Source organism: Pseudomyrmex gracilis, unplaced genomic scaffold (assembly GCF_002006095.1).
Source record: "Pseudomyrmex gracilis isolate BER0280 unplaced genomic scaffold, ASM200609v1 scaffold_160, whole genome shotgun sequence".
NCBI classification, from domain to species: domain Eukaryota; kingdom Metazoa; phylum Arthropoda; class Insecta; order Hymenoptera; family Formicidae; genus Pseudomyrmex; species Pseudomyrmex gracilis.
Genome location: NW_018020744.1, coordinates 208,740 through 233,980, shown reverse-complemented (window position 1 = coordinate 233,980; position 25,241 = coordinate 208,740). Strand labels below are relative to the sequence as shown.

General features: G+C 40.8%; 1 protein-coding gene across 10 annotated transcripts in view; it reads left to right on the top strand.

Moving 5' to 3' along the window:
* Positions 1 to 25,241, top strand: part of LOC109857461 (sterile alpha and TIR motif-containing protein 1) — a 71,445-nt gene that overhangs the window by 31,676 nt on the left and 14,528 nt on the right. For 3 of the 10 annotated variants that reach the window (XR_002250501.1, XR_002250499.1, XR_002250500.1), the window contains 2 exons: positions 22,623 to 22,763; positions 24,436 to 24,680. Coding sequence is in view for 2 of the 10 variants with exons in the window: in XM_020433767.1 (XP_020289356.1) it covers positions 14,739 to 14,834; positions 22,623 to 22,763; positions 24,436 to 24,680 (482 nt within the window). In the remaining 8 variants the exon portion in view is untranslated. Of the gene's footprint in view, positions 1 to 12,752; positions 13,022 to 14,334; positions 14,835 to 20,475; positions 20,650 to 22,622; positions 22,764 to 24,435; positions 24,681 to 25,241 lie in introns of those variants that run through there. The other 7 variants (XR_002250495.1, XM_020433767.1, XR_002250498.1 and 4 more) reach the window with 6 other exon arrangements.

The following is a 25,241-nucleotide window of genomic DNA, read 5'->3' as shown; positions in this document are numbered from 1 at the left end:
GAGAATCCTCATCAAAACTTTAATCGAATGGCTAAAATGGCTTTTCTGCGTCTTTTTTGCGAGCGTGAAAAGAGAATTTTCGCGGAGTAATAAAGTGAAAAAGGGGAATAACAAGTGCGTTGCCACTGTGTATTTTTCGTGGCGACTTTTCTGGACCGTCGCCACGTTTATACCCGGCTTTCTTGGCGAGCTGCGGTCGTTTTTGGTCGATGGTGAACGCCACGAACAGCTGGCAGCAGTGACTTATATAATGACGACCGGTCGCGACTATCTCTGCTGGTTTATTAAACTCTCATTTTTTCGCACACAGCTGCGATATAATTTCTATTTTTTTTTTGTTTTTTTTTGCCAACGCAGACGTTATTTGAAATTGCGCGCGTGTCACAATTTATTTGTCGCAAAATGGAAACGTTAGTTAGTTACGTTGACACGGCAACTTATTTCTCCCGATATACACGCCCGATAATACGCGGAATCGCTTGTGCAATTCGTAATCGCAATTATTTTGCACAATCGAAGTCGGCAAAAGCTGCTGAGGTTAAATTAAAAAAAAAAAAAAAAGAGAATAAACAAAAGTGAAGTACGCTTTTGTAAAACGTATGTTTGTTTGGGATTTTTATTGCATGGTTCGGTAGCTAAATTTAATGATTTCGTGACGAAAAGAAAAAAAGCTGTAAATATTTATATTAACAGGATTGTGTAGAAATCGCAACTCTCCTAAAATTTGCAATTTTTTCTCTCTTGGATCGCCGAGAAAGAATGAGAGAAGCTCCGCGTTGCATCGCTCGCTCGCTGTCTGCAACTTGTATTTAGGTCTCGTTATATTTAGAGTGATTTCCTCGTAGTAGGAAAGCGTTTGTCTCGTCTGGCCCAGTCTTGTCAGTCGCCTCTTTCACGTTCCGTTATTTTTCATTCATCAGCTTTTATCGTCGGCGACACAAAATAAAAAATAAAAAATAAAAAACACGTTATTGGCCAATCGCCGCACGTTCATCAATTGTCATTCCAAGAAACGGATCTATGACAATGAGAAATATTAACGAAATATATTCGTCCGCGTGATTCTTATACACAATAGCATATAACTCCAGAAAGAAATACATATGTAACGTAATTCGTCGTAAAATACAAGAGCGATAAAACAAAAAAAAAAAAAAAAAAACTTAGCAAGATATTTCGCGGAAAGAAGAAGAACTGACAAACACAATTCGGTCTGAACAAGCGCGTCATCACAAAAACTGTTTTCTGGTGATGATATTAGTGGGCGACACGTGACACGAGAGACACGTGGAGATAGCGTCTCATATATGGTTGAATTGAATAATAGGATCGGCTCGTGGCACGAGTAACGATCACTCTCACACGCTAAGTGGACGCTCGGTGCCGTTGGGGCGACATATTAATATTAATATGTCGCCCTATACGAAAGAGAGCGCAATAGGAGACAGAGAGGATTCTTGTTGTTGATATAGCGTTCCGTTCTTATACACGTGCGCGATATGACCTCCGAAAGTCTCGTGTTCAAAATAAATTTTTGCAGACCGCTTTCTGAGATTTATAGAAATCATTTTCTCTCGCAGCCTCGCGCCGAACGCGCCGATCATTTCATTCCTATATAATTTCGGTTCTCGACAAAAAACAAAAAAATACGAACGCTCTTCGCGTGTATTATTTTGTATACGTACGATAAACTCATCTTTTTTTTTTTTTTAATTTGAATTTATTAGATCAAATGTACAAGTACATTTACATAATTAGTGATAATCAAATACGCATATCTGCAGAGACTGTACGCAGCCCTGATTCTTAAAACTAAAACTATAACTAATTTTTCTCAATACATTTCTGAGTAGTAGCATAGTGTAACGTATTTTCTGTACACACATATACAATTTTCCTCGCTTCTATTCTTATATATTTCATTTTGTGTATTTGATATGTCTCAGTTTATTATTTATTTAAAACCATCAATTCTGTTAAAATCCAGTTCTTTAACTTGTTTATATGACTTGTTTTTATCTGTAAAATTATAAAATATGTTTCAACGTGTATTTGTCCTGGAGACTTGGAAACGCGTGTTTCATTCAGGTGTTAAATTTATTTAATTTGCATGAATTATCGCGCAGACTCTGTCGCGCTCATTATCACACAAATTGTTAATTTTTTTCTCTGCCCCGGTCAAAGTTAATTCGTTGTTCTCGCATGAGCGATCAGTCTTTTTTATCAAGTAGATTAATCGATGAGCCGACCAGACTGATTTCTTGAAATGAAATGAAAAAAAAAAAAAACTCGGAGAGAGAGAAAGAGAGCATTCTCGCACGAGAGAACGCAGAAGAAGAGCGAGCTTTCGGCATATAAGAGAGTCATATAAAAGATTCATTTTGCTGAAGAGGTGACCCCTTCGACCCGGCATCCGCTCCTCGTGGGCGGCACTCTCGGATCTTTTCTCTTCTCTGCGGTCTCTCCCTTTCGTTCTCTTTAGTGATTCCTTGTCTTTGTTCAGAAGCGTTGACTAAAGTCGCGTGTCGACATTTTTATATTAAAAACTTCAGAAGGAGACGGAATATTGTTTCGAATTGTTATTGTTGAATTGAATAATAATTATACCATATGAGGTTATACGTACAAACACATATTATAATTAATAATTAATATAAACATGTATATTCGGAGACGGTTTGATAGTAGAATTGAAATTAAATTAAATTAAATTAAAAATGTATTAAGAGCATTTTTTACGACATTGTTGTAGATTTATTTGATTCTATTACTTTTTATCGTTATTTTCAAGGTGAATGTATGTAAAACAAAAACGAGAAGAGAAAGAAGAGAAATAGGCTCGTTGAGACAATTAAGTAGTCATTAAATGTAATTCGCGCGTTAAATTGTCGAGAATTTTTGGGAGACGAATTTGTTGTTTTCGACATTATAGCGGAGAAACTTCGAGTTCCGTTTTTTGACTTACTGCTCTTACTTTCGCATTGGTTTTCGAAATGATTTCTTTTGCAAACTAGTTACATTTAGTTATTCGTTTTACATGCGGAAAAAAAATTCGATCAAACGCTAAATTAGAAAATACGGTTTGTTTGTCGCGCGCGTGGTGATAGAAGACGACGTCGAATCCCGTTACAAATAGTTTTCTTGTTTCTTATTTATTTATTCATCAAAAACACGCACCGGTAATCTGGTAACATTTCTGAGAAATATAACGGACGACTTTTTGTGCAAAATTGACGGTATTTTCTCAGTAGAGCGAACAAGGAAAGAGACGCGTTTAATTGGCTAATAATTTAACGGAAGCGATTTATGCTAGATATTATAGAATTTGTTTTCTTATTATATATACGCATTTAACGGTGCTCCGCAATCGTTTTTTCGATTTTTCTTGGAAACATACTCATGTTCGAACAGAGATATCAGGTAGTATAATTATGCCACGCATCTGACAATCGATAGCTCCGTTTGACATTTAAAATTCTTATATATTAATTTCGAACAAATATATATATATATATAAATATATATATATATGTATATTTTAACGTAATCTCGATTCTCGTATTGCATACATTTCCATAAATAATTTATTTATACATATAATATGTCAAAATGCGTATTTTTTCTTTTCATCCTTGACATTTGATTCGATCTCTACAAGTGTAACGAAAGAATTATGTAAGTTCGTTCGAAAAGCATTGTATCTTATTATGATAAGAGTGCAATTAAAATAATGATTTATTTGCGTGATAAATTGTGGACATCTGAAACGTCAAAGCGAGACAACGTTAACGATTTAAAAAAAAAAAAAAAAAAAAGTAGAAAAGTGAGATGTGGTTCGTGCGTAAATTTAAATAACTGCTCTCGTGCGGGCACGTGCAAATATCCCAGGTAGATGCGGTGCGATGTAAACCTGGGCCGGTCGGTTGCTCGTGGCGTCGAATGTCGCCTCCGCGCGACGTAGGCCAGCCATCGAATCGTATTTCTGTTGTCGCAGAAATGTCACGCAAATCGCGTGCAACGCGACACGCGCGCGTCTCTCTGGTGCCGAAGAGGAAATGTCACTCCTGAATCATCGGTTTACAAAAAAAAAAAATATATATGGCTGTAATAGTAATGCACATTAAGCGAGCTAAAAATAAACTGTGTATGTGTGCGAGAAGGCAACGTTATTTCTACGCCACGAGAGAAATAAAAAAGAGAAGTTTTCTGAATGTACAAGCTTAGTATACACTTTTTTTGAGTTGTTAATACGATCGTTTTTTCTTATTAGTGACGCGCGAGAATATATTATCGAAATTTATTATTTAACTTGCGCCATTCTTTGTTTCATCTCTCAATTTATGTGTGACTAAGTATACATGTATACGTTGATTTTACTTACAAAGGATTTTTTTTTTGTTTTATAAGAAAGATTGTAAGATCGTTACCTTGCCGGTGTTGCAGCTCTCTGGCGCTTGGATCATTGTGACGCGATTTAGTTGCACGCGCGCGCGCGCTGTAACAACAGAATACGACCGATTTGTCGTGACGCTCGGAAGTAGAATTTCTGAAGGAATTCAGGCGTCGCTTCGCGCACACACTTATTTTTGGATGCGGCATAATATTGACGCACTCTAAAACTGCCACTGCGATTCTAGAGCGCGGTTTCCCAAGGACGACTTTTCGTCACATTTATCCATATTTTCTCTGAGTCTCATCGCTTCAAATCAGTTCTTTTTTTTTCCGCTAAGAATTTAAATTTATAAAAATTATTAAAATGTGAGAAAAAAATCTATGTGATTATTTTTATCTCAGTATATTATTATATCGATTTTTGTTTCGCGACGCTTGAGCTCGTGTTTGTTTTAAATTGTGCAATTAGGCGAATGCAAAAAACTCATCGGCGATGGCTATTTCAAGAATACTTTTTGCGTCATTAAATTTATTGTATCCGTCATAACCACCGATATTAACGCAAAATGACAGGTAAGGTAATGTAAATTGACGGAGGGAAAAAAGGTAATTGACTTGCGTCCTTGCGAGTAGATGGCATTAAGTGACGCGCCACCTCGTACATTGTAAGGACTAATGATCCTGCAGGCATTTTGTTGCACAATAAATTAGCATTTTGATGCGCTCGCATGACCCGTTTTGCTTTTTTTCTTGTTATAAATGTTTACTGGCCTTCGTTGTTTCCAGGAGCTGTGGCGATTTCTTTGATAGATACTTAATGATTTTTTTTATTGCGCGACCATATCAATACAAAAAAAAAAAAAAAAAATACAAAATTTAATACGTTTGCTAATGGCGCTTTTTAAATGTCAATTAAAAGTTCCTTTTTTCTTCGAGAAATTACAGTCTTGTTTTCAATACGCGCAAATATATACTTGCCTAATAATTTTCCACCGGGTTTCTTCTTACGCACACGTGCGTGCTTATAGAGAGAGTGTCTATAGATAATACGAATCCCTGACGTAACTGTAAGCACGATCGCGCGGTCGTTTACATCGCGCGCCAAGTTTACAGGATCTCGTTTCTTCTCTTCGTCCTCCCCTCTTCGTCTTGTCGCATCTTTCCTGATCATTTTTATCGACGCACCTCGAGACTTGCAGGTGGTTACTCTGGCCCGAGTGGCGCCGTCGTTGATTAGCGGCGCCCACGCGTCTTCTACATCTTTCCGTTTTTTTTTATCCCCTTTGATTCTTTTTCTTATTTTTTTCCACCGGCGAATACACACAAGATGTTCACTAAATGACGATACAACTTTGTTATTGCGTCGCATTTGTTATTCGCAATTAAACAAAGTCGAATAAAGAACGTCTCGAAGTATGTTTTTTTTTTTTAAAAACTCTTTTGCTTTATTTTATTCTTTTTTTTTTTTTTCATTGAACCGACTATCATAGATAAAGTTTGTTTCATTCAGCGCCACATTTCAGTCAGCGAGAGAAAAGCGAAAAAGAATTCCTCGCATTGTTGAAATATCTGTTTAATTTTTGATCGCGCGTGACACATCCTCGCGGGAGGAAAGACGCAGCGTGGGCGTGTAGAGGTGACATCGAGTGATTTAAAAAGGGTTCCCGATGGTATATCTTGTCTCGCCTATTCATATTATAATTCGTCTCGCGACAATCGTGTGTAACTAAAAAAAACGCACTTTTTTTTCTGTTTCAGGTGAGTGGTCTTTCGATTACCATTTGAATCGTCGAGTAGACTGGATCTTCGCCATCTTTCTCCGGCGAATCCTTTGTTTGTCGCGTGAAGTCCTGAGGTTTGTACAAACACGCATTTCCGCGGAGAACGGCCCCGCCGCATTGTAAGTCGATTTATTGCAAATAAATTTCAGAAAGACGCTGAAAGTGCGAATAATCCTTCGAGAAAGATCGGATCGAGTCGAGAGATTGATCGAGTGGAAATAAATATTGGTTTTGTTTAATCAATTTTGTTCGATAATTCAATTTCGATACGATTTTGATGCGACGAGTTTTCCGTTGGATTGCATCGTGTTTACGTGAGAATCACTGGACTACCGCTCGCCATGTTGTCTGGTCATTGTAACGGTGCAGCAATCCCTTCCAGTGCTGTCATGTTGTGCGCAACGTAACGACACACGCGACAAGCCGAGCATTTGACTTTCCCGGGCGCAACGCTCGCGCAAAAGTCGTCGCGATGAGTCACGACGACGCGCTCCGCATATGTCCGCGCCCCCTTCGCAAGGAGTGCACTCGCGGATGCACTTCGGATGCCGTTATCATTTTCTCAAGCGAACACGGTGGAAGCACGTTGAACGCTTCGTCTTTGACTCACTGATGGCATTTTAGATGATTCGTGTGGAGATAATAAATAGTGAATTAGCAAATCTAATATATTTCATAATATTTGATCTGATATTCCAGAGAGAGAATAAACTTTTATTCAATTTTTCAGAAAACTATAATGTAAAAAAATATGAAAAATATGTAGATTTAATATACAGGGTGTCCCACCTAATTTGAGCATCCTAAATATCTCGCTCATTTTTTTAGGATGCCGAAAATGATCATTATTCAGTTCGAGGAAACAAATACTGTAATAAACAAGAACTTTTTGGATTCGTCTTGACCTTGGTTATCATATTGCGAGGATAAAAATATGTATTTTCAGATTAAAAAAAAATGACAATAGCCTTGAAATCTTAAAAAATATGACTGTGAAAAAAATTTCCCGTTTATTACAGTATTTGTCTCCTCGAACTGAATAATGATCCTTTTCAGCATCCTTCTCTCATAAAAAATAAGCGAGATATTTAGGATGCTCAAGTTAGGTGGGACACCCTGTATAAATTTTCTTCATAATTTTCCGAAACAATTACAGACACACGCGTATCGACAAACTGATAGACGTGAAGGGAGTCTAGTGACCCAGAGGTGAAAGGGACACACCGGGGGCCTCTCTTTTTCTTGGTTGTGGGGCCCGATCGTGCTCGCGCACGGCTGGAATTCCTTCGTGACTCATCGGCATTCGATGCCGAGATTGCTCCGGCTATGGTTGCCGGGGGCACTCGTGTGTCCCATGATGTGTTGTCTCGTTCGCATTGCCATGCCGAATATCGTCGACATGTGAGTCATCGCGCGGCCGAATTTCTGCCCCTTCGATATCGCCCTTTCTCCTCTTTTGGAAATCGCATTTTGTTGTTTTTTTTTTTTTTTGCGGCGCGAAAGAAACCTTCGCCGTGTCTCGCACGCAACGTGAAACACGCGCGATTGTTGTCGCCGCACTTTTTTCTTTTTATTCCAATTTTTATGCAGAGAAGGCACGTGACTTTTCCATTTGTTTCTCACTACTCAAGGTAACACAAACACAAGATTGAAATCGGTGAGTTTTTTCGTGTTGATCAGTTCTTCAAGATATCAAAACTGCTCAACAGATATTTTTTTTTTTTTTTTTTCAGAATGCCTGTTCTTTCTCGCGATGTTATCAACGTCTAGGTTTCACAGAGAACATTCTCGTTTTCCGCGAATAATGTCTCGAGAGTGTTTATCTTCTCGTTAATTGCGAGTGCATTCCTCTTCTATACGATCAACAGTGGGGACATGAGGTAATCGACCTTTTCGACGAGCTCAAGGCAGGAGGATGTCGAATGACCGCACGCATTGCGTGCTCTTGATAACACACAATGCGATATAGACACGCTCGCTCCTCTTGGTATCGTAACGGGCGGCCTTGAACTTCCTGCTCGAATGATTCACGAGTCTTTCATTCATCTACTGGTTCATTCACTTGTTCGCCCCAATCGCCCTGAACCATTTTTAGCTGCAAGAATAGTATTTCTCGAAAAACCCGCTCCCGAATTTTATCATCGGTCGTTACGACAAATTCGATTTTTTATGTGTTCGCGATGAGATTTGGCAAGAAAAAATTTGTAATCGAACACGAATTCGCGATGATTATTTCGAGTCGATAATTCGCGACGCGTAATTCATTAGATCGGTTCGTTAATACTTGGCGAGCTGCGCAGCGGCCGTGATATAATGCGTATTTTCAGCGCGTTTGCGGAGTCACAACTGAATTTTTTCACGTGATAGATAAAATGTAGAGACGCGGAGAGCAAAGTAGACGCTTGTAGAAAAGATGAATCATTCGTCTAGATGCCTTCTCAAGCATGCGAAGATATCTCGTACGCGCTTCGTGACTCATCGATCTGACAGCTCGCGCACGGATCAACCTGCAGGTACAAACTTGCAAATTCGCGCGCGCCTAGACACTTGTTAGAAAGAATTCTAGCAAATAAAATTCTGAGACAGAGTGAACGTAAAGTTTTTAATAAATCAAAAATTTCTCAAAATTGTTTTTAAACGCGTGTAGACGTTCGAGATAAATTATCGCTCGAAAATTTAGAAATAAATGTGAGAATGTAGACAACGAGAGATTGCTCTTTAATTGAGGAAGTTAATGGAAAAAGCGTCTCTCGTCGCGTAATGTCGTAATTTATTTGTTTGAAAAAAAAAAAAATGAAGCGCACACATCGCGACTGTAATACACAACCTTATTATACATTAACTCGCGCGCTAACGAGCTTCGCGCGACGACGGATCATCTTTTTCCACGTAGGAGCCACCGCCTCCACCGTAAATAGCGACGCGCGAACAAAAATATTTATTCGCCTTCTCATTCGCGCGTCTGCCTTATCGTCGTCTCGAAGAAAACCACGTGCACAAGCATCAACTGATAAAGAGAGAGTGAATCATAAGCAAGATAGAGTTACGTGTGTGACCGGTTGCGAAGACTCGTTTTGCGTGTGTACGTGTCTGTGTATATCATTACGTCGTTGCTCAAATTATACACAACTCGATTATGTCGATTAAAAGGCACGGCAAAGAAACGCGCATACGTCGTAGTCGCGAAAATAAGATAAGAAGTTACAAAGAAGACAACAAACAGTTCAAGAGAGAAAAACACATTTTTTTTGCGTAATTTTATAAAATGCACAACATTCCAACTGTAGTTGTCACATCGAGAGAACTCCAGAAGAATCTTCATTGCATTGTTTGAACGCAAATCGAACGTCGTAATTTTCGCGAGACGATTTTCCATCTAAATTTGCCGCCGCTGCGCACTCGAGTGCATAGCTGCGAGAGGCGCGTTCGCGTCTAACCGGTCAATTAAAGCGCATCTCGATTTAGACGCAAACCGCGCCGAGAAGCAACGTGTGCAGCAACAGCAGCAGCTAGGAAGTTGAGATGCGCTTTCAAGTTTGCACAGACGCGCGCGATGGTTAAATTAAACTTTCCCAAGAGATTTCGTTCGTATAAACATCACAGATATTGCACAATGCGATATTTTACGGCGCGATATTACACGTTATTCGTAGAAAAGATTCCAAGATTTAATTTTGAAAAATTTATTATTTAGTATTCTTATACGTGTCGATGTACAACAACGGAGCCAATTTATTGCATTTTTTTTTTTTAAATATCGCTCGAAAAGCAAGCGATAAAAAATTAATTAATTGATGTTCAATTTCATTAGTTTTTATTTGACATTGCAAAAAAAAAAAAAAAATGAAAATGTTCTCACGAAAGGAATGAGTGCTTCTTTATCGGAGCGTTGTATCGGAAATGTATAATTATCGGGTCGAGAATGGAAATTCTTCCGAGTAAACGCCCCCCGCGCGACCGAGAAAAAAGAAGAGAAGGAGGTAACCATCCTTGAGAATCTCTCTCTCTCTCTCTCTCTCTTCGGAGTTATGCCGGGCATCCTAATAGAGCAAGCCTGTTTGTGCGATCTTCAGATCGGCGAGAGAGAGGTTCGACGTACCGTACGCTATGCGAAACATTCGGGACTAATCGAAGCCCCAAGCCCCAAGAAGAGGCTGATGTTCCTATCTCTCTTTCTCTCCCTCTCGCACTCTCTCTCTCTCTTTAATCTTCGAGATTCGCTCTTCTCTCACGCGAATATTTACGCCGCTGTTTAGCCTCACACACGCGGATAATTGATCGGATCGAACAGCCGCGAGACGGCTTCCCATTATTGCTTCTGGTCAATTTCCAGCGAAGATTAGTCCCGATCTCTCTCTCTTTTATCATTGCGCAAACGCACGATTGATGTGAAGCAGAAAATAATTCTCGACATAGGATGGAGTCACATTCCAACCGCCTACGTGCGGATCTGTAGATCTTGTCGAACGAATTTAATCGATTGCTTACACGTGTACTTTTCTCGATACAAACGTAATTGCCTTGTATATCAACGCGAATAATTTCGACGTCTAATCCGACCGAGATAATAACGGGCGCGAGCGCGGAGTTAGAGTTTCAATGTTTCCGGAAGTGACGAGCGTGTTCGAATTTCGCTTCGCGAATGAGTCCGTGTGAGAGACGCGGCAATTTGAAATGTTTCTTTCGCTTACGTTGCGAGGTGTCTCCGTTTACACCTTCGTCGGAATGAGAAACTAACCCCTTTGGAATATGTAGTTTTGTCACCTTGGGTAAGCGACGACTTTCGGTTTCCCAAGAGATAAACACCTCGGCGCGAATCTCGGCGTGACATTCTTGACTCACCGAAAGTGAGTCACTAGACTCGAGCGAAACTCGTGTTTGCGCGTTTTTTTTTTTCTCAATCCTTCGTTCAAGTTCAGGGTTTCCGTTCTCTTCTTCCGAAAGAAGAACGAGAAAAGAGATATAAGAATCTCCGAAAAGAACAACTCGATGACTAATTGCTCGATTTATGCGAACGCCCGAAATTGCGTAATCGATGATGCATCTGACGCGTTATCGTCGCTCGCGTTCAATTCAGCGGCACGTACAGTAGTACGATCGCGATTACATCATCGTCACTCTCGACTGAATGAAACAGTAGTGGAGACTTGCCTAACCTCTGGGCAGTGTCTAATTCCGGCTAATAAAAGGAAACGTTTGCGCAAATCGATAAATGACTCGCTTTATATGGCGACAGATTACGTCCTGCTCTCTCAAACTCCCGTGTGTGTGTGTGTGTTGTGTGATGATCACGTCGACCGCGGCGACAAAAACGCGCGAACGAGTGACACGTTAATTGCCTCTCGCAGTTCCAGGTATTCCAGGATGATGACGAAGACGTGATTAACTAAGCGCCAGCGTTTAAGCGATACGACCATAATCGACCGAAACCGTCGAGATTCGCGTTTAAATTTACGGATTTCGTGTGTTCGCGCGTAATAAAAAACTACATAGAATAGAATTCGTATAAGATATACGCGAACTCAAGGAAGTTAAATTCATAAAAAAAAAAAAAAACAAATTTTTAGTTATCGACTCCTTAAAGTTCCGATTAAATATGTGAGTCGATCAATCTGTCCCATTATATTCCATTCCTAGAAAACCGGATGTTTCTTTTATCGAGCCGCTTGCTAAGAGATGTCACCCATTCGGGAAGCATTTCGACGAAGCAGCGGCACGTTTGTCCGTATTTACACACCGAAATACCTTCCCCGAGACTCACCGTCATTCTTTTATCCCCCCTCCCTTCTCTTGAGATGCGCGCATGGATGAATCATCGCGCGCACACGTACGATTCTCGGAAGAAGGTGCCCCATTACGCGCACCGGCTGTTACGAGAGGATCCCCTCCATTCAGTGGCGGATTCAGGCAAATTCACGGCCTGTCAACATGCAAATTGAAAGATTGCCGTAGCGCAATGGTCCAAGTAGCACGGTCACACAGTTACGTCATCGACGAACGTGTGAGTTACGTTTCCCTCATTCAAGTTAACCGCGCGAAACGACTATACGAGAAGAAGCTTCAAAACATTATTTTTACACGTTCTCTCATTTTTTCTTCAATACATATACATCTATATATTAAAACAGAGAAAAAATGATATCGTTAGTTGTAAATTAAGAAGAAAAATGAAATTACGGAAGAATTTCGTTATTTTTATTGACATGAAAAATATTTTGTCTTTCAAAAAACAAAACAAGTAAATTTAAAAATTAATTTTTACATTAAATAAAATTCTCTGTAGTGTTTAGTTTATAATTTTGACTTTCATCAATTTTTCCCATTTCTTTGAAAAATCGTCGATGAAACAAGATGTCTCGGGGCGTTTCTCTCTCGAATCCGTTACTGTCTGCTCACCTCAGGTGACATCTTGCTCTTCCCCTCCTCCTCTGATTTCCCTTCCTCTCTTTCTTCCAAGTTTTTCCAGCGCGAAACACCAGCTGATTCCCGACTCCCCACTGCCGCGCGCTCCTCGTAACGACGACGTCTTTTCCTCGTCATTATAAAGGCGTCATCGTCAGTAGACGAGTCGACTCCATTGACAGCGGACACGTGAATCATCGGGTCGCTCGCCAATAATACGATATCAAGAACTCGCGTCGGCAAATCGACAGTCTGCTCGTGAATCCCGCGCAGTGAACGACGTCGTCTCTCTCTCTATATGAGACTGTTTTTCTCAACGCGGTGTTTGCGCGTACACAAATGTCAGTCTTGCCAGCTAGGCACGATCTCTCTCATTCATCTGTTTTCGATGTACTACTAAAAACGTACGGCGACGAATGTCAAAAAATACCGTAAGACATTCGGTTGTAAGTAAAAAAAAAAGTGTGATAATAATATTCATCGATTTATTGCAAAATTAACACACACGGATTTCGCATTGTCGGTTGCGCGAAAGGAAAAGCGGACGGAAATTCGCGAGATGAGGAGAAAAACGCGACTTCGACACGTGCATTCTCGCGCGTAAGAGCCGTTTAAGGTGTTCGATCGCTCTACGTGACTTCCTCGTGGAAATAAAACCGGACGTTTCGATATCTTCCGGCCTTTTTTTTTGTTTTTTTATCGAGATGAAAGTACAACGACCGAAATCTTTCACGACACTTGTAACAGCAATCTAAAAAATATTGTAGTCAAAATAATCTCCGCGATAAGATACTTCACGATAGTTTATATGGGATCAAAAAAAAAAAAACAACGCGCGCTGTAAAAGAAAATATTTTCTTAGGTCAGAAAAAAATCAGTACAACGTTGTGCAGTGAGGAACCGTGTGATGATGTTTGTTTTCGTGCAAATACGTCCCACGAAATTGCACGTGCGGAATGTCGATCGAAAGTCGTGGCGCTTGTATAATTTGAGTTCGTTCGAATTACTTGGAAAAACGTCTGCTGTACACACGTTTACTCGCATCCCGGGAATACTTCGCTCGCACAAATAAGCCGATACGCGTTTGTTTAAACAGATGCCGAGGACGAATTATTGTTTCGCGCCAAATATCGCGCCGATCGATAACGACGGTGTCCCCGTCTTCAAAGAGTTTTTTTATTCTTTTCGTGAATTATCTCTGCAATTTTTGGAAGTGGTTTCCAAAATTTCTTGAGGAAGTGCGTTCTGCGTATTAGTTTGTTTACTTGCGTGTTATTGTTTTTCTCCATTTCTTAATTAAAAAAAAAAAATAGTTTTGCCTTTACCGCGCATAAATGTTTATTCTCTTCGGAATTAGTCACGTATTACGTACGCGATCGAACACCGGAACTCGCTCGCGATAAGGTTTTTTCTTATCGGTACGATTACGCGCGATCTTTTCTCGCACGCTCTGATAAAACTCTCCCATCATCTCAAAAAAAGTTCAATCGAATCGGACAGATTTCCGCGATCGCGTCTTGTTTGACAGACGTTCCGAGAAATTTCGGATCTGGGTTAAGTTGCGATAACACGCGAATCTATGGGAACATGTTATCGGGGTTCGTTCTCGATCTGGTGTCAACAAATTTTGTAGCGTGTTATTACGAACAGATATATTTTCGCGTCGAAGCGACGATATTCCAGTTAATCCGTAATCTCGCGTGTGGGAAACCCGTTTGATAATTCGCGTGTTGAATCTTGCTGAGTATATATATAGCGATATATGCGATTGGTGCATTGCCGATCGATCAAATTCTCTCTTTTGCACACACATTATTTGGATGTCGCGCGGTGTGTTTTACGAGTGCTTCACCTCGACGAGAATTTCTCGCGTAGCTCGTTCTCTGTTATATTCGATCTTTTTTGTTTTCGTTTAACAATAAACTTTGTTTCGCGCTTGGTCGCGCGTCTTTTTTTTTGTCCCAGGTGAATGATTCCGTGTGTCAGCGTGAGAGAGAGAGAGTGTCGATATCCGTGTTACTATAAACAACATTTATTCAGACTCGACGAGAGTAAACATCAACACACAATATCGTGAACGGCCGTGAGAAGTGTGAAAGCGGTTGGCGCGAACTCTGTCCTGAGCGCTTCTGTGAGGAATACCATTATATAGTTGATTCATGAATGAGCGTCGACAGGGGGACTGTGAATATGCTGCATAAGCATGGAAACAGGTCACACGGCGCCGTGTATAAGGGCAGAGGCGCTTTTTTACAATCCGTAAGTTATCAAGAATTTATCATTTTCGTTTTTTTTTTTTTTTAACACGCCACGGTAATTATCGTCTCATTCTATTTTCAGCTGTCAATATTTTGCGTCTATTTTTTTTTTATTTTTATCTCTCAGATAAATCGTGTGCGCATACACAGTTTAATCTGAAAAATTTTTTTTTTTATTTCTCATCGGTCTCGAAATAAATTCAATTTCGATTGATTTATATATAGTTTCTCTGTCGCACAGTTCGTGCAATCTAATCGCGACGTCACGCCGCGTCATTAACGCGGGTCACTAACGAGATTCGCACGCTTCGTAATATCTGTCGGTCGATCGGCGCCACGTCACGATCCGTTACAACGAGCAAACGTGTGCGATCAACAGAGCGAGAGAGAGAGAGAGAGAGAGAGAAAGAGAGACGGGAAGAGAGAGCCACGTGTGACATCATCGTGCTAAAACGACAAACGATGTCACACACCCGCGATGTATCGACCTCTCCGGCGTTTTGCTACGCAAGTAGGGATCCACCGACCGGCGCGGCCAACACGTGCGCGCACACGTGCACCCGCGCGATGACTAATCCTTGTTGATTGTTGTGATGACTGCCGAGTTTTCTCGCGAATTCCGCAGAATTCGCAACTCGAATTCGGGAATTAAATTGAAATATTCTCAAATTGAAGGTAGAAAAAAAATTGGAATATTAAAAAAAAAAGAGACAAAAAGATTGCGAGATGCGGAAAATTACGTGTCTGTTGCCATTTTTTGCGAAAAATCACTGCGGTGTAAATAAATCGGTGTGTTACAAGCGGATGCTGGAAGTTTCTTCGTGATTATATCGAGATGACTCAATGCGAACACATACGTGTCATTGTGGCTTAATTGATGGAATTATGGAATATCTCGTGCTCGGGTGAACGCAAACATAAATGTGCGAGATTTTATTTCAGATTTTCTCGGCAGCATTTCATAACGCATTTGTACGAGCTGATTAGTTTCAATCTCGTCGCAGTTTTCTGTCTGTCATGTTTCACTCTTATTATTAAAAAAAAAAAAAAAAATAGAAGCTCTTAGCTTAATCCCTGATTCAACACAGTGACAAGCTTGAGAGTGTGTATTTTTGCGGATTTCGTAACGCGCATGATTTAAAATGCGCGTTTCTCGGAGCGTCTCGGATGTCACGACGACGTCGCGACGCTAAATAAATATTTCACGAAAATCTCTCTCTCAAACGGGCCACTTCTCGGTAGCGAATCGCCCTCGAAATCGCTTCCACTTCTATTCTTCTCGGAACAATTCGCACTGGCTTTTCACGAGCGTGCACCTTTTGCGAATTGTTTTCTCGGAGACAAGATTCTTGTGCAATCGAAATACATTGCACAAGAATTATTAAAATCCAAGTATGTATGAGTTATTCGATACGCAATATTTTCCGTCACGAAATGTTCTTCGAATTCTATTCCGTCTCAAGTAATTAAGTAATTCTTATTTATAATCGTGCTATTATTTATTTCTCAATAATGTACGTACACTTTGTGCGTTATTTTTCATTATTTATATTATCGTGCGTTATTATACCTGTTGCGTAAGTGCTGATAATAGTTGTGATTATAAACGCATTTAATGTGTTATCAGACGTGATTAGATCATGCGATGTTTTCGCAACACCAGGAAATGCCAGGTGTAATAAATATATATATATATATATATGTGTGTGTGTGTGTATTTTTATTATTAGCCGCGACGCATCTACATTCTCTAAAATTTCGTTATCGATATCGAGTGCTCGCGATCGAGAGACGTGTGTGCAATCGCTTATTACTCCTTGCGATTGTATCACCGATATTTTGGCGGAATACCAATTAATTAGTCATTCTGTGATTGGACTTATCGGGCTATCTAGAAAGGATTTTTGCATTGATCTCAAATCTCACTCTTTATCAGTGTAATCGCATTCTTCCCGATATTAAGAGGAATTGTGAAAGATAAGCGCCGATCACACACTCATGAAACATTGACAGTTTTCCTAAATTGGAGATTACCAAATCGTTTCGGAGATAATTCTCTTTAAAACGTATTCTTGTATTTGTTCCTCTATCTTCTATCGTCTTCAATATCTTCTCAATTGTTATCATTTTTTATTTTTATTTTTAGACGCGACGAGATAAGAAACTGCAATTTAATTTCGGTTTTCAAAAAGACAAAGGATAAAACAAAAGACAGCCACATTTCGATAAACTTTTTGAGTGCGGCAGCGAGACAATAAATGTATATATTTTTAATATTAATAATGGCTCGATGAAACAATTATAAAACTAAGAAAACATCAAAAGAGCCTATGGTCCAGGTTAAAAGTCGACGTTTAAATACAACAAAAAACGCAGTGTATTCCGGACGTTTTGATCACTTTTTATTGTTGATCGTCTTCAGCACTGTTTACATAATAATAATACGAAAATTATAAAATTGTAAAAATAATAAAACTCAGTTATTTAAACAGTGCTGAAGATGATCAACAATAAAAAGTGATCGAAACGTCCGGAATACACTGCGTTTTTTGTTGTATTTTAACATCGACCTTCAACTCCCTGGACAATAAGATCTTTGGTTTTTTCTTAGTTGTATATATTTTATTGCACACACATATAGCAAAATATATAATACGAGAAATAAATGAAATAAGTTCAAAAAAAAAAAAAAAAACCAAACTGACACAGTAAAAATATCGAATCTTTGCTCTGTGCTGAAGAATTAAAAATTCTCTCGTTCTTAAGACGACACGATGTCACGAAATGCGACCAGGAATTCCCGGTACACCAGCTGTTGGCCTTCTTTATGCCGCGCGCGGTAACCGGTAGAACGTGTGCGTGGAAATGCGCGTTCCTTCTTGCCGCGTCTCGACAGCACAAAGCGTCTTTGTTTGAAGCGGTACAAATGTACAAACTTATCGCACGTTGTACATCGAGGAATTTGTCCAACCTTAAATAACGTCCAATATTCTCGAACGACTATGACGACTCTGTTCTCGAAAATGAAATTGGAGCGCGAATGTCTGATCGTTCGCTAAACTCGTTCGGAGGTTAGCTTCGTTTTCTGACGTTTGTTTTTGTTTTCGGAGACAATGTGCGAAAAAATATCTTTGATTTTCTTCAAATAATTTTTATTGAATTTTCCGCACAATAATTAACGAAATGCGAGAAAAAAAACGTGGAGAATTAATTCGATGTAAGGACAAATCTTACCGGTTTTAAAGGCTATTTCACACTTGAATTACGTCGCAAATCGATAATTCGTTAGTCAAACATTCGCGAATATTCGGTGTCTTCGTCACGTTATCGGGAGAATTTGCGGTTTACATTACGGTCGTTCTTTCGAGATACAGGCCAGTTTTGTTACTTTCTTTGAGAGGTATTTGTCAACGATACTTTGTTGTTTCAAGGTTGTTTGTTCGAGTCATTATTCAGACACGAGTTTACGAACTCGATTGATTGTGGACGCGACTTTACGGCGCACGACACACGTCGTATCACCTCTTTGTGTCTGGCGAGAACCGAGAACCGCCTACGGAGGACGACCTCCACCATTAACTGAGAAATATACAACACTTATGACCATTCGTTCGGCAGTTCCGCGCGCGCGCGCGCACGTTCCAAGAACAAAACATTCGGTAGTTAACTTGTGGATTTTGTTTTTTTTTTTTAATTCCTCTCCGAGAGTTCCCCTCGAGATCTTCGAGCATCGGTGATCGCGCGCTCGCTAGTTTTTGGTCAATAAAAAGACCGGATATCTCTCCCGAGAGCAATACCACAGCGCGTTCTAAATTGTTATTGCCCGTCGCGGGCACAGGAAAAAGCCACTCGCGAACGCTATTTACGGCCGCTGTAAATCAACCGGCGCCGAAGAGCGCGTGCGGCCGCCGCGACGCGAAATGTTCGCTGCAGCCTCCATCGAGAAAGAGAGACGAGCGCTCTCATATACGGTACGCGTATTTATTCGACGTGCTTAAATAATATTCGGAACCGTCGCGCGCTCTCCGAGGGAAGACCACTCGAAATTCCACCGTCGAAATCGAAGTTCCGATCTCGAATCGGAAAACTGAGAGTCGAATTTCAAGATAAGATCGGGCTCTCAACGGCCGTTTCAGGGCAACGTGAAATATCTGTTTGGTAAATATTCTTCTCAAATTGTACATTAATTAACAATCGCAGCAAGAGCACATCCGAGGACACCCGGTATACTTTCGCCAAAAATTCCGTGACTACGAGTTTCCCTGCCGCATCCCGCCGGACTGCATTCCGCTCTTTGTGTCTCTCTTTTCTCGCAGCAAACAGTGCCGTGGCTTCTTTTTCGCACCGATTTACAGCGGTCGGGTTTTTAAAGAACAGTTTCCGTCAGGATATTCTGACGAAGTTACTCGGATGTGATTATTTGTATACCCCGAGGAGATAAAGAGAATGGGTTTCTTTGTGCGCGCTCTCGCCGCCTCGGCTCGACGATGTTATTTTGTTGTTTTTTTGCTACGAAATCTAATTTATACAACTTTTTATCTTTGAATGTCACAATGTTCATGTGACAATCTTCTTTGTTTTTGAGTATAGAGAACAATTGCTTCATTATTTCAAGCGTAATTTCTCAATTTATTTATTGCGCGCAAAACAATTTCACTTGTTTTCATTTTTTTAAACCTGTGTTATTTCTCTAAAAGATTGTTGTTTCGCAAAGTTGTGTAATTGTTTTTTTGTGCGCGATGAATGAAAGGCGAGAAACGTGGAAAAGTGAGCGATGAAACTATCAAGCGTTTCGCGGCGATTCTCGCGGATTAACACTCTCGTAAACTTTCTACCGCAAACATAAGACTCGCTGCAAAAGCACTTTGGCACTTTTAACCGGAGCGAGAAACTCCGTGGAGAGGGGGAGAGAAGACGAGATTCTCTTATGCAACGCTTGACAAAAAAAAAAACTCGTCTCTTTGCCACTGTCGTTCTGAGAATCGCGCATTTATCGTTGTCCCACTTGTTGCGTCGGGATTATGTATGTAGTTCTCTCGAATGAGATCGAAAAATCGATTGATTTTTTTACGAAAGCTTCCCGGAATCGCGTCGTTATCGTTTGCTTTTTATCACGATTTCCTGAAACTCATTTCTTATTTATATAAATCGAATCGTTTTATTTAATGAGGAAACTAAATTAGTTTCTGCTCATATTTTGTTATTACTCTTTTTCACATGTATCTTTGACTTTTTTTCTTTCATGTTCATTTCTTTCCACCTATTTGAAAAATTGTTTAACATCTCAAACACAAGTTACTCATCTCTAAACACATTTACACGTAAAAAAAGATCGAAAACTCCAGCGAACTTGTCGCGCTTATCATTTAAATCCCCGGTGTCCCTTTAACTTCGGGACGCGATCACGTGCGCGCGCTACTCGCAAGAGTCGCAAGTCGGCGGCGACGGCGGCGGCCGCGTCACGTGATCCGGTGTCACGTGACGCGCGTGTCGCGTCGCACGCGCGGTAGCGCCGCTCGTCAGTGCGATCGCGACCGGCGCGCGCGATGCCTATCGATATGTTGGGGCTGTTTCGCCGCTTTTTGTGCCAGCCGCCGCCGCCGCCGCCGCCGGCACGCGTGATGCGACGTACTATCCGTTCGCGCGACCTCGGCTCTTCTTCCTCCGTCGACTCGTGAAGCGAGTCTGCAAACCACGGTTTGTTGTTGTCCACGGAATCATCTTCCAGCGATCGCCGCCGATCGTCATCCGATCTGTTGTTTGCCGCCGGCGACTTGGGACTACGTGGCAGTTGTCAGACGCCAAGTGTCACCTGGGTGCGCATCTTTTCTTTTTTTTTTTATCTTTCTTTGTTCCTTACGCGACAGAAGACCAGTTGTCGCTTCAGGAAAATCGAAACGGTTCCAAGTATCGCTGGACAAAACAATCAGAGTTTTCTGGTTGTTCTTCAAAATTCGGCGCGCAGAGAATGTTCGAGAGAACCACCGGTTCTCTCCTCGCGCGCGTGCTTGATGCGTGGATCCTGAAGTGAGCACATGCCGCGCTATCGAAGAGAGAGCACTGCGATATCAGTTGATCGCGCGAACCGTCCCTGTTTCTCTCACTTCGATAGCGCACCACTGTGCCGCGCCGGCTCCGTCTTTGTCTCTCTGTCGCGAGAACACGTTCGACCACAAGCGCTCTCGCGCGTATACATACAAAGATACGCGAATTCCGCGAATGCAGCTTCCGCTTCCCGGAAGAATTGCGTGAAAAATTAACTTGATTTAACATGTAATTATGTCTCTACATATTTTTATACAAAAATATGTTTGCTACTATAATCTCACGGACTATAAATGCGCGTTGTCGATTAATTTTAAATTCACGTTTGCAAATAAATTATTTATTTTTTTTTTTTTTTTTGGTTTCAATCAAGCGAACGTCACACGGCATCAGCAATTATCTGAAATAATGCCGGATATATTGCGTCTCATGTGCATGTTGCGCGCGTTCCACGCCTATGCAAATCCTGCGAAATTATCGAAAGAACGCATGCATGGAATGCAACGTATCGCCCATCCACGCACGTCTCGCGATAGTTGCACTTGTCCCGATTATGTAGCTCGCGTTGGAACGAGCTCGACATTTGCAACACAATAAACTGTGGCGCGCAAGGTGTACATTTTGACGCGTTTGAAAATTTTCCTTGCGCTGGAACGCTGCGAAGATGCGTTTCGAATGCGCAATAATCGCATTTTTTTTTTTAATTTTTTTTTAATCTGAAATTGAAGTAATTCTGATTAAAATAGTAACACAGAGTGATGAGTAAAAAATTAATTACGTGTCAAACACACACTCGAACATGAAGTTCACGTTCTCCGAATTATCGCGTAAAACGTTACGTTGTTTTTTTAATGGTTTCATATTCTTAACAATATACTTAAGTTACACGTTTGTAATGTTGTTTTTGGCCACTGTTTGTGTTATAAAATTGTTTGTGTTATAAAATTTACGTTTGCGCAATATACTTTGCGCGTTTGAAAAGTGTAGATTTGCAATGTCTTACCGGAGATCGAATCGCAATTATTGTCCCTTCTAAAAACAATCGATTAAATTATTTTATTCGAAAACTGTAAAAATATGCATTTTTTTCTTTCGTTATTTCTCTCTTTGAAAATTGCGAAATCAGAAAGCTCGATCGCCTCAGAAATCGGAGCGTTTGATTGCGAGATCCGGGTTCGCGAGATCGCGCGGTTTCTCTCGGACCAAGTTTTTTATATTACAAACTAACGCGCGTGGGCACGGAGCTGCAGCATATTATTTCGCTCGTTTACAAGAACGCGACGCAGTAGCGCAGTATATCTCGCAGTTATACGCGCAAGATCGGCGCGCGAGCTCTACGCGCTCAAGATCGGTCTGCTCTCTTCTCTTGCCAAAGTCACGCTGCCAATCACTTCCTCGGGCCTATTATTAGGCCCTGCGGTGTCGGCGAATTCCTGCGACGACGACGCGCCAGTTTAATTACCGCGCGATCGTACAAGGAATAAAATCTTCGTCAGCACACCGTTATTAAAACGAACATGCCATTCAAATTGTAGCACAAAGAAATTCGATTGTTGCAAAATTTGGCACAACGCGAGAGTAAATATACTATAATATTTTATTTCTTGAAGATAAAAGTGCAAAAAGACGTAAGAAATTTTTCAATAATTTTTTTTTTTTACAGTAAATTTCTTCAATATCTTGACTTTGATCAAACGCGTTTGAAAATCGGATTGTTTAACGACGCGTCGACTGCTTGTTGCAGATGTCGGAGTTCCCAGTGGACACAGCCGAAAACGGAGACATGCATACTGTCATGGAGAACTTTCAGAAGAAAAACAATCTGGTGACCGGCAGGACGCATCACGTCACTCATCATCCGCAGGTCACCACCACATCGTCGCAGGTAATTATTTGTGACGACGTGTTTCGAGAGACTCTTCTCTTTCCTTTCCTCAGCTCGCAAATATTTGCGCATACTTTTCGAACGCTGCAAGACGCTGTCGCGCGAACGACTCTTTGAACACGAGAAGGAGAAGACTCGTCACTTGTATTTCTGCGGATCGGATACCATCACTTTGCACGTTTCTTTGTACAATTTTCCGCCAATTGACACAGGCGTAGAAGTTTCACTCGATAACCAAAGGTTTTTGTTTTTATTTACACGGCGCCAGTTTTGCAAATTACACAATTTTACATTTTGGTTTTGTTTTTTTTTTATTTATTTTCAATTCAATTAATTTTTCACTGAGTTTCTCTTGTTATACACGCTCTTAAAAAAAAAAAAAAAAAAAAAAAAAAAAAAAAAAAAAAAAAAAAAAAAAAAAAAAAAAAAAAAAAAAGAGAGAGAGCGAACGCAGTCGGAGATTTGCGTTGGTATTTTCGCACACTTCGCGTTACTTGTGCGTATTCAGCAGAAGCGAGTCGCGAGCGATTATGTGTTACGATATTTATTCAAGTGTTACCGCTTCGGGGAAAATGTGATTATTACCTTTTTCGCGGTTCGAGGATTACGCGGTTTGCAATCTCGTCGCTAAACTAATTCTGCTATAGCGGCATCAGAAGTGCCGCGACGCCTCCGACGCCCACACCTGAGACGAATTTCCCGAGAAAACGAGTATACGGAAACTTGGAATTATTCACCCGTCACGATTCCGTCACGACTGTCTGTTAAAAGCGCCGAAAATAAAACGTTTTACAAATCGGTCAATTCGGCGCGAAACATTTGTAATTGCCAAAGTTACACGTGTCCTTTGAACATTTTTACGCTAAAGCTGAACGTCAGTTTTTTCTTCGAGTCTCGTTCAAATATCGACGTGTAATATGCGATACACGCCTTTGACGTCAAAATAATTTTCGTCCTACGAGGTGACACACCGCTCCATTGTCTGTTCATCCGCGATCGTCGCGCAATCAGAAAACGATCGCTCGAGTCCACAAGTATTTTACGCAACACGATCTCGCCCACGTGTGTGTGTTTTTTTTCTTTTTCTCCATCCGGAGTCCGGCGCGAACTCGCGATGAACCTTGGTTACACCGCGTCGTGTGGTTTCAAGGTCCCTCCTCTCGCTTCCCGAGAGAACGTTGCCTCTTTCTAAATTTACCGAGCCCTTTTCTTATTCCAGGCTTTTTGGCCGAGTCATCGCGCGTCGTCTCGTAATGACTATTGGCCCACGGCCAAGCGGTGTTACATTCACTCGGAACAAGCCTGTTTACATTCTTACCCGTTCGTTATTCTCGAGGAATTATTATATTCCGATTCGCTAAATAACAACGAGCGTTATCTAATTTTATGACGTGACACACGGCACGTGTGAGTCTGCGCGACGTATTTATTTCTCGCGGATGAAATCGAAAACTACGATTGTGTTGCACAATTTGTGTTAATATTTATCGCGATGGAACTCGAGTTGACGATTACGTGACGACTGCGCTAAAGCGTCGTTTTTATATAGCGTTTCAAAATGCAAAAGTTGGTTGAGAGACAGAGACGGAGACAGAATAAGGGGGCGCGAAAACAGGATGAGTCAGTCTTTCGCGGATCTTAAATAGAACGAAAACGGCTTTTGACTCGGCAGATGCTGACGACGAATCAGAGCCAACATCAGAGTAGCAGCAGCACCAGCACCAGCACGAGCAGCACGAGCAGCCGAGTGGCCAAATCCTCGCAGAGGATTCTCACCTCGTCCTCGTCGAGTGAGATGAAAGCGAGCTCCATGAAGAGCGATCTGACGGAACTCAAACGTGGCATATCCGAGATGAAGAACATCTCGACGAATTTCTCGCAGCGACTGCGCAGCAGCATGGAGAATCTCGTCGACAGGTTAGTTGTTTTCAGACGTGACGCTTTTTGACAGCAAATCTTTCTGCATTTCAATCTTTTAGAGAACAGCAAAATATAAGAGCGGATATATATCTCGCGCAGGATGCTGCGTTCGCGCGTAATGTTTCGAAAAGTGTTGAGTGCGAGATTCTGGCGTTTCAAGCGAAAAGCGTTTATCGAAAACACGTGACACGTGAGCGTTTTCCTCAACGATTTCGTGAGCTTTTCTCACGAAAAGCGATCGGTGTGTTTTAAGTAGTCTTCGCCGTGGTTTTTGTTGTATATTTTTTATATATTTACATGCGCATTAGATATACATTAGCGTTGTTTGCGATGAACGCGGAAAAATTATCGACCTAATTTTCTGTGATTACTCGAACGTTTAAATAAATTCGATGACATCAGCTGTGACAAGCGCGCGGTAATTCGAAGAACCGTTGACTTCATCTTCAAAATTCGGAAGTTACTTATTTTCAATCACATAATCCAAAAGTTATTAAAAGCTCGGTGATTCACTTCCTTCGTTTTTTTTTTTTTTTTTTTTTTTTTTTTTTTTTTTTT